This window comes from Asparagus officinalis, chromosome 8, assembly GCF_001876935.1.
Source record: "Asparagus officinalis chromosome 8, Aspof.V1, whole genome shotgun sequence".
Lineage (NCBI taxonomy): Eukaryota > Viridiplantae > Streptophyta > Magnoliopsida > Asparagales > Asparagaceae > Asparagus > Asparagus officinalis.
Window position 1 is genome coordinate 119,172,974 of NC_033801.1, and position 10,637 is coordinate 119,183,610.

The 10,637-nt window shown below is 37.7% G+C and overlaps 1 protein-coding gene across 1 annotated transcript; it reads left to right on the top strand.

Annotated features, from left to right (window-relative positions):
* LOC109821799 lies at positions 4,236–4,683 on the top strand. The gene is made up of 2 exons (XM_020387959.1): positions 4,236–4,399; positions 4,518–4,683. Exons 1-2 carry the CDS (start codon positions 4,236–4,238, stop codon positions 4,681–4,683), a joined length of 330 nt encoding a protein of 109 aa, XP_020243548.1.

Consider the following 10,637-nt stretch of genomic DNA (forward strand, 5'->3'; position numbering starts at 1 on the left):
CTGTGAGACACAAAATTGTGTCTCGCTCGCGAGACACCTCAAGTGTCTCGCTAGCGCGACGCGCACGAGACACCCGCACGACGCGCACGAGACATAAAAGGTGTCTCGCGCGGGCTCTGAGACAACCGACAGGATTTTTCAGATTTGGTTTTTTGGGCCTGTTTTCGGGTCTAATTCTTTGGGTACAAATAGGAACTCATTCCTAGGCTTCCCTAGAGGGTTTTCTGAGGTTTTAGGTGGCTGCAGAGAGAGTTTTTCAGATCTAAAAGGTGTGATCTTGAAGAGAGAAAAGAGAGAGAACTTGGAGCGATTCTACAAGAAGGAGGTCAGTTTTCTTGGGTAAAATCGAAGCCTCTTCTCTTTGGGACGAGCTTGATGGTTGTGCAAGTCGTCGGTGTTCTCCTTCATAGTGGAATCTCTCTTCACCCCTTCCCGTGGACGTAGGCAAGTTTACCAAACCACGTAAATCTCGTATCTTTATTATTTTCTGTGTGTTGGCTATTACTTGTTAGTTTGCTCGATGTTCAGACCTAGATCTGATATTGAGAAGAGTGTATATCTCACATTGCTGAGATATATTACTTATGTTCTTGTTTCCATTACAAAACAGGAACATCGAGATTGGCTTGTGTTTTGTGAAAACAAAAGCCAAAGCTTTCTCTCAAAGCGATTCGCTTCTGCAGCGAGGTGGGCGTGTCGCCCCCCAACAATTGGTATCAGAGCCCCTTGATCAGATTGGTGGTAGTAGAACTTTCGATTTGAGGTGATGCTTGGTTATTGTGTGGTACATACAAGGTATTTTGTTAAAATTCCTGAGAGAAGCAAATTTAACTAATACAAGCGGAGAATGACGTCTACTAGTAAAAAGATCAAAGTGGGAACGTATGAGATTGAAAAGTTTAATAGTAAGAATGATTTTTTCTATTGGAGGGTGCAAATGAGAAACTCGTCGTTTTCGTAGAAATTGCATAAGGCTTTGGTAGGAAAAGAAAAGAAGCACAAATATATATCTGATGAGGATTGTGAAGAGTTAGATCTCAAAGAACGAGTATCGATTATCCTATGCCTTGAGAGTGATGTACCTTTCTTGGTGGATGGAGAGAAAATGGTTACGGGTGTGTGGTCAAAGTTAGAGAGTATATTCATGACAAAGAGTCTAACAAATCGGATCTACTTAAAATCCAAATTGTATACTTGCAAAATAAAGGAAGGATCATCAATCAGGGAATACATCAACAAGTTCGATATGATCATATCAGATTTGAAGGACATCGATGTGATAATAGAAGATGAGGATCAAACACTTCTACTACTTCTTTCTTTAACGAAGTCTTATGAGAACCTAGTACAAACATTGATGCTTCTAGGTGATAATTTGAAGATGAATGAGACTAGAACGACGCTTCTAGTGGATGATCTTTGAAAAATTACAACTAGTGACATGGCTACTAGTGATAACAAGGAGCAAGCACATGGATTGTTTGTAAGAGAAAGGGGTAATGAGCGAGGAAAAAACAAGGAAGGAAAGTCTAAATCAAAATCGAGACCTCTTGTAGGAAGACCGTGTTTCAAATGTGGTGAGCTTGGGCATTTCAAGGTTGACTGTCCTAATAATAGAGTAGGTGGGAAGAAGAATAACAATAAAACTGAGAGAAGAGAAAGCAATAAAGAGGTAGGCTATGTCTCGGAGGAAGGGAGCAAAAAAGAATGCTACACCGTTACATGTGGTGAAGATACCTCCGGTAAGTGGATCCTTGATTTGTGTTGCTCTTACCATATGTGTCCAAATAGAAAGTGGTTTACTGCCTATAGGAGCATTGATGGTAGAACCATATTGATGGGAAATAACTATGCTTGTAAAATGATGGGGTTTAGTGATATCAAAATCAAGATGCATGATAGAGTGGTCAGAACCCTGACGGATATAAGGCATGTTCTCGACTTACGGAATAATCTTATCTCAGTTGGTACTTTGGACTCCGATGGCTGCAAGATAGTACAGAGATAGAGTAAAGAAGGTTGTTCGAGATTTCTTAGTAGTGAAGAAGGGCATTCGTTATGGTAATCTATATACTCTCTCGGGCACGACAGTGACATGAGATGTAGCGGTTGGAACTGATAGAAGTGGTGGAGACCTATGTGAGCACACTCGATTATGGCATAGGTGGCTTGGGCACATGTCAGAGATGGGTCTAGATCTGCTTGGTTAGGAAGGTTTGCTGAAGAACGTGAAAAAACCTTACATAGATTTTTGTGAGGATTGTGTATACGGAAAGGCACACAGGGTCCAGTTCTTAAAAAGTAAGCACAAAAGCAGAGGTATATTAGACTATGTGCATACAAATGTTTGGGGTTCGGCTCCGATAATTTTTAAGGGTGGTTCCAGGTATTTTGTCTTGTTTATAGATGATTATTCTAGGTATGCTTGGATTTATTTTCTTAAGCATAAGAATAAGGTATTCGAGATATTTAAGAAGTAAAAAGTAATAGTTAAGAATAGAATAGGTAGGAAATTAAAGACAATGATATCTGATAACGATACAGAGTATACAGATGGTGCTTTCAAAAAGTTCTGTGATCAGGAGGGTATTGCTCGACACTGAACAATCAGGTCAATACCACAGCAGAATGGAGTCGCAGAGAGACCAAACCATACATTACGAGAGAAAGCAACGAATATGCGATCATATGCTGGTTTGGGCAAAGAATGATGGGCAAAAGCGATTGCTACAACTTGTTACATAGTGAATCATTCTCCACATTCGACATTGGATGATAATGTACCCTATCGGGTATGGTCAGAGGAGCATGCAGATTATGATAAGCTCAAAATTTTTGGATGTACAACTTACTATCATGTCAACTAGGGAAAGCTTGACGCAAGGGCCAATAAGATAATATTCTTTGGGTATGCAAAGGATGTAAAAGGCTATCTCCTTTGGTGTACAGAAAATTCTAAGTTCGTGATTAGAAGAGATGTTACCTTTGATGAGAAATCCATGATAGCTTTATCAAAAGCTAGGGCGCCCGAGAATGATGGTGTTGAGACTATTGAGATTTTAAAATCACAGATAATTAAGATAGAACCTAAAGACCAACTAGGTTCTAGTCATATTCAAGAGGAGGATCATGAAGACACTCGGGAAAAAAATGATGATGAACTTGAAAAGGAGGAGGTTCAGCAAGAAAATGTACATGTATTACAACAACAGCAGCTCGAAGACAGTTTGGCTTCCACTAGGCCAAAGCGAGCATACAAGCAGGTTTAGAAGTTAGGGTCAGACCAGCCTCTGAAGCACTATGGGCAGGTAAATTTGGTTAAGTACACACTCTCAGTGGAGGATGACGATCCGGTCACCTTCAAAGAAGCTATTCAAGATAAGGATAGTGAGAGTTGGTTGGTTACGATGGAGGAAGAGATGGAATCTCTCCGGAAAAACCAAACATGGGAAGTAGTCCCATTGCCCGTAGGGAGAAAAGCTATTGGTTGTAAGTGGGTGTATAAGAGAAAGGAGGATCCTTCTGAGCTCGGCGATATAAGATACAAGGCTAGACTAGTGGCTAAGGGGTTTGCACAAAGAGAGGATGTGGATTACAATGATATTTTTTCTCCAATGGTGAAACACACTTCTTTTCAGGTGCTATTGAGTATTGTTGCTCATGGTGATCTTGAGCTGGAACAACTCAATGTCAAAACGGTCTTCTTGCACGGAGACTTAGAGGAGGAAATTTATATGCATTAGCTTGAGGGTTACAAGATTGGAGATAAGAAGAATCATGTATGTTGCTTGAGGAAATCACTTTATGAATTGAAGCAATCTCCTCGATAGTGGTATAAGCAATTTGACTCCATGCTAAAGCATGGGTTCTCCAGAAGCGATTATGACTATTGTGTCTATATTCGAAAGCTTCGTGAAGGTGCTTATATCTATCTTCTTTTTTATGTGGATGACACACTTATTGCTTCGAGAAGTAAGGTGGAGATAGATAGGTTAAAATCTCAACTTAGTAAAGAGTTTGAGATGAAGGACATGAACACTGCTAAGAAAATACTAGGCATGTAGATTAGAAGAGAGCGGGCAAATTAGAGATTGTTTTTGAGTCAGAAGGGCTATATTGAGCGGTTTATCGCAAGGTTTAGGATGCAAAGTGCTAAGTCGGCAGTGACTTCATTGGCTCCACACTTTAGGCTCTTAGGTAAACAATCTCTCACTATAGTGAAAGAAAAAACACCTATGGAGCGTGTACCTTATGCTAGTGCAGTTAGCAGTTTGATGTACGCAATGATGTGTACACGTCTAGATATTTTTACAGACGGTCAGTGTTATCAGTATGTTCATGGCGAATCCGAGAAAGATACATTAGAAAGCAGTGAAATGGGTCCTGAGGTACGTGAAGGGTACTGTAGATACGAGTCTGTGCTTTGATGGAGATACGTGTTAGATTGATTGGTTTGTGGACTCAGATTATGTGGACGATCTAGACAGACTACGATCTACTACTGGTTATGTGTTCAGAACACATGGTGCTCCAGTTAGTTGGCGATCGATATTACATGCTAGAATAATACTTTCTACTATAGAAGTTGAGTACATGGCCATGGCAGAGGGAGTGAAGGAAGCATTATGGTTGTGGGGTCTTCTAGATGATTTGGTGGTTGAGCAGGATGATGTGAACTTATAGTGTGATAGTCAGAGTGCGATTCATTTGACTAAGAATCAAGTTCATCATGCTCTTACCAAGCATATCGACGTCATGTATCATTTTGTACGAGATGTCATAGAGGAAGGTGATATTTCTTTCATAAAGGTGCACACAAATGAAAATCCCGCAGACATGTTGACAAAGATGGTTATAGGTAACAAGTTTCATTATTATTTGGACTTGCTTCATATCAGCCCGTGTTGATCTGCCCAAGAGGGCATGGCCCTTCGGGTCGGTAATGGGGTGAGATGGAGACTATATGGAGACTATTCAAAACTACAGTTAGCTTGATCCCGGTCAGAGGGTACGTAGGCAGTCATGGTATAATGGTGCAGCTGATTTTGGCCTGGTTTGGTATTTTAGATCTCTATGCTCGCAACATTCTTTTGGTGTTCGTACAAAATTTAAGGTTTATCAAATAATGTACGAGATAGAGAATTATAAATAGTGACTGTGAGACACAAGCCGTGAGACACAAATTGGTGTCTCGCCAGTGGCGCGAGATACAAAATAGTGGTCGCCGCCGAGACACCTCAACTGTCTCGTCGGCCGTCGCACAGGAGAGACACATCGTCCGCCAGACACTGCGCTGTCTCGTGCGCGAGACACAAAAAGCTGTCTCGTGCGGGCCCCGAGACAACCGACGGGATTTTTTAGATGCAGTTTTTAGGCCTGTTTTCGGGTCTAATTCTTTGGGTATAAATAGGAACTCGTTCCTAGGGTTTCCTAGAGGGTTTTCTGAGGTTTTAGGTGGCCGCATAGAGAGTTTTTCAGATCTAAAATGTGTAATCTTGAGGAGAGAAAAGAGAGAGAACTTGAAGTGATTGTACAAGAAAGAGGTCAATTTTCTTGGGTAAAATCCAAGCCTCTTCTCTTTGAGACGAGCTTGCTGGTTGTGCAAGTCGTCGATGTTCTCCTTTATAGTGAAATCTCCCTTCACCGCTCCTCGTGAACGTAGGTAAGTTTTTCGAACCACGTAAATCTTGTGTCTTTATTGTTTTCTGTGTGTTGGCTATTGCTTGTTGGTTTCCTCAATATTCAGACCTAGATCTGATATTGAGAAGAGTGTATATCTCACCTTGCTGAGGTATATTACTTATGTTCTTGTTTCCATCGCGAAACAAGAACATCGAGATTGTCTTGTGTTTTATGAAAACAAAAGCCAGGGCTTTCTCTCAAGGTGATTCGCTTCCGTGGCGAGGTGGGCGTGTCGGCCCCCAACAGTTTGAATAGTATTGCTATAGTTTTTTGACATGTCTCAGAAATTGCAACAAAGACTAAAAGCAAATTAACACTGGAACACACGAGATTTTTATAGTGATTCGAATAAAAATTCTACATCTACGCTTCCGTCTCGCGAAGGGCCTTCCACATTATAACTGGAATTCACCCGAATCACAACCCGAATCAGCATGCTTCAAAGACCACTCTCTGGAATATACGCAAAAACTACTTTTAAATACCCTGGATTGAGTATGCTATCAAACTCACAAGTTTTAAATACAAACAAACAAAATAATTAAAGCACAAAAAGTACAATCTTATAACCTTTTATTAAATCGTTCTTCTAATCCATGAAGATGAAAATCCGTGAAGAAGTGGTGTAGCGGTGTAAGCATAGGGCACTCCTTCTTGCTGAATCAAACTCATATGAAAATCATACTGAGAAGAAGTTGAACGGGGCTCAAAAAATCTGATCAACTCTCTCTCTCTCCTCTCAAACCCTAGGACGAATATCTCTCTTTTTATATATTTGCCTCATTTTTTTAATTATGATCTCTAACTCTTCTTAAATAGACCTTAATTGATAGGATAGGAAAGAGATACCTAAATCTAAGTACAAATAGGAAACCAAACGGGTCGATAAACGACTGAGATTAAATCCAAAAAACTATCAAAATTTTCCATGACCATTGATGGTGGATCACGACCATCGATGGCCCCTTGGTGATCATCGATGGTTCTATTGTAGCCATTGATGGTGCTAATTCTAGTTTTTTAAAATTTTTAAATTATTTCCTGTAACTATCGATGGTTCCATATGATAATCGATAAGTCACTGTTGACCATCGATGGTGCCAACTCCTGTCTTTATTTTTCTCCGATTAGTTACTATAACCATCGATGAGATGCTTGACCATCAATGGGTGCCTCTTGAGCATTGGTGATGCGAAGGCTGAAATCAATGCTTGTGTTGGTTTTTATATTATTTTAAGATGCATCTTGCTCATAGCTATTTATACCTGAAATATATCATCTCACAAAATATATCACTATCAAAGGAGAGTTTATTATTTATTAGATAAGAGATATTTGTTTGAACAATGTTCTCACAATCGTTCTAAAAAGAGGTGGCGTTTTTGTAGATCTCTTTACTTGTAAACAAAAAATCAATCATGAAATTAATTTGAAAAACTTTAATAAAGCACAAACAACTCATAAAATATTTTAAAATTTCACATTTCTCCTTCTTTTATTACTAGCAAAAGAAAAAACACACCAAGGGTATGCAATATAACTAAGAATTCAGATAAAAGTTATCGAAAAGTGAAAGGAAGAGAAATATACATTAGTTCACAAAAGTTTTGTAAAAAATAGCACACGAGATACATATATAACCTCAAACAACTGAAATACGATGATAAGTCATATTAAATTCATACACAAACTGTAAAGATATCGATAAAAATTTTGTAAAAACAATAATAAAAGTAATTATATTAATTCATAAAATACATTTAGGTATTTCTTATCTAGTTTGAGCTTATTCTTTTGTTACACAACTTGAATTATCTCAATCTTTAGAAAAAGTCTAAAATCTCACCCTATCATCTCAACCATATATGAATTTTTAAGAGGAAGAACAATAGTGCTTGGAAGGTAATGTATACCATCTCTAAAGATAGAAGTATTTAGTATAGGATTGAGATATGGCACATTTATCCATGAGTGTGGGTCGTTGACCTCCCTCTAACAAATACACTAAATTTTGTTGTGAATTTGTAGAGTGTGGATCTTTGGTCATCTTTTAACAAGTACACTCTTTTTGCTTGATATTTTATAACACATATGTACTGTGTACATGTAGAGAAATTTTGTGCTATATTCAAGTATAAATTGAGCTCAAACTTTTGGATATATCCAAAAATACTTTAGGAAAATATATAAAAATATTCATTCTTATTTTTACAATACTAAACATGATAAGTATAATACTGATGTGTGAAAAGTAATATGAAATATTTTGTGAACCATCGTGTTTATTGATCAAATGTATAACTGTGTGTGCATATATAGCGTTATATAGATGTGTAAAATATGTGAACTAATATGATAAACTCATGCCTATATACCAATAGATAACTGCCTGCTTTTTAGTCTTTAGATAATAAAACACGTCAATTCCTCATGTCTTCAATCATCAAAAAGGTTTTTAACGACATCTGATGAAGTTGAATTTCTTCATTTGGACTTTCAAAATTTTACAAGCCTTTTTATTAAACGAAAAATTTTGTTGGAAGACCTCTACTCAACAACAATTTCTTTCGTCTACTTCAAAGTGTCCTATGTCAAAATAGATTTGATGATGTCATACAATTTCAAGCAATTAAATTATTATTAAATACTTGTATGTTAATATATTTTGGTGATCAAAATTGTGCGTGTGTATAAACTACTTTATACATTTGTAGGCTAAATTACAAAAGTCTCCCTGATACCTGCATGATTAGCTGGAAACTCTCGTAAGTTTTCTTTTTAACAAGTGCTAATTTATCTCCCCATTTTTTTTACTTTTAACAAATTAACTTGGACCTAAACGTTAATATCATACTTATATGCCCTTACATATAAACATATATATATGATTATTATTTGATTTTATGTCGATCATTCAAATCTCCGGGGCATTTTCTATAACTTACTCGTATTTTCAGTTGCACGACTATAAGTTTCCTATAATATTATTTTTTGTTCATGCCTCATCTTCCATAAAGTAAAATTCCTTGCACCTTTCATTTACCTGATAAGTTTGCCTAATAGAACAAAGAAAAAAAATTATTTTGGTGGCTGTCAACATGAATAATTTGATTGATTAAATTACCATTCGAATAAATGTAAAAAAAAAATCTATTAAGAGCCGAGGCAAAAATTTAACCTTACTCTATAAATGTTACTGTGTACCCATAAAATTTTAAATCACGTGGGTGGGATCTGGGTCCTCTCTGGTAATTGAAGAAAATTTAATTACTTCCAATTATAATCCTACATTTTAATTTCAATACCGAAATTCAAGACTATCAGTTATCCAATAAAGTCCTAAAATTCCTAATAGCAAACCAAAAGATGAGATCAGGATTCATTACATGATTTATAGTTGTTTAAAGGAAAATGATAGAGACACACCCACAACCACAACTCCAACCACACCATCTCTCTCATTGCTACAGTGCACCGGGCCCCACATGAGATTTTAAAATTTTAAAATCTCATGTGGGGCCCGGTGCACTGTAGCAAATGAGAGAGTGGGTGTGTTTGGAGTTGTGCTTGGGGGTGTGCCCCTAGTGCCACTCTTGTTTAAATGGTCACATGAACAATTTGATTGATTATATTAAACCATTTTAATAAAAGTAAACCACTCTCAAGACTCTAGATCTTTGTGTATTTACTTGAGCGTGGGTCCAAGATTAAGCTTCCCTAATTGATTATAGCTGTGACGTTTATTTCTTTCACATCATATCTATTATAGATTTGCTCAACATGTACTTAATTAATTAGGAGAGAGGGACCCATGTATCTTGGTTTGATTCGTACAAATGAATCTATTCCTCTATATAAACGGGAGAATTCAAGATTCATCATTCATGCTACAGTAATATTTACTGTAGCATTATCACTGCAGCAAATATGGAAATGGACACTGTTTTTAAAAAAATATTACTGTAACATAAGGGAATACTGTAGCAGAGGTGGGATATTGTAGCAGTTCAAAAAACTGTAGCAGTTAAAACATACATTACTGTAGCGAGAAAAAAATCACTAGTTTATTCTGTAAGAAAGAAAAGACGAAGTGTCCGCTCGTTCAATGTACAAGTAAGGGGCTGTTTGGATGCTTTTGAAGTAGATATGACAATATATTTGAAATTGAGTCGTCCACCTCAACTTAACAAGTACATACTTTATGCTTTCGAATGCCACCTCAGCAAAATGGGTTTTTAAAAAAAGAAGTTTTTCGATATTGGTCTCTTAAATTATAACGAATATGATATTAGTCTCTCAAATTTTCATATTTTGATAATAGTCCCTCAAATATACTTTAGCTGTTAACAACGATCCTTCTATTAATATCATGGTTAAAAATAGTGAATTGTGGTTAGGTTAGGACTAATTCTGATCTTTGCCTGTGCCGGGGTTTATCCGTGGACCGCCTTTGATCTGGATCCGGTTGATGAAAAATTTGGCAGAGCTTCGTCTTCACCGAGGAAGTATTTGATTTGAAGCGCTGAGATCGACCAAGCGAAATCAGGGCTCTTCTCGAGATTAAGACCAAGTCTAATCTCAAGGGACGGACGGGAACGAGCGTCGGATCTCTCGAACTCTCCTTCTTTATGCCGAAGAACTCGCCAAGATCTGTCAACCCTCCCTGAAATTCATGCTCCTTTGACTCCACAATCCGGCAGCACCTCCTCGTCTTGATAATCAATCGCCCTCGCTAAAAGGAGGCCCTAGGCTTGTATTTATAGGGCTTCGGAAGCGGTTATTTGGATGAGAACAAGTGATTTGGCTCTATCTTCAGTTAACAACAGCCTAACCACGTTTGGGGATGATATCAAGTCAGGTAGAAACCCCTAGAACAGATAAATCTTGCAAAAACAACATCAAAACCGTCAAAACGCGTTTCGGGTTCCGTACTGCGCTTGCGCGGGTCGGATTGA

Coding starts and splice junctions, on each gene's coding strand:
- LOC109821799 (XM_020387959.1), top strand. CDS start 4,236: ATGGAGCGTGTACCTTATGCTAGTGCAGTTAGCAGTTTGATGTACGCA. Junction 4,400..4,517: donor GGTCCTGAGGTACGTGAAGG/GTACTGTAGATA, acceptor TTATGTGTTCAG/AACACATGGTGCTCCAGTTA.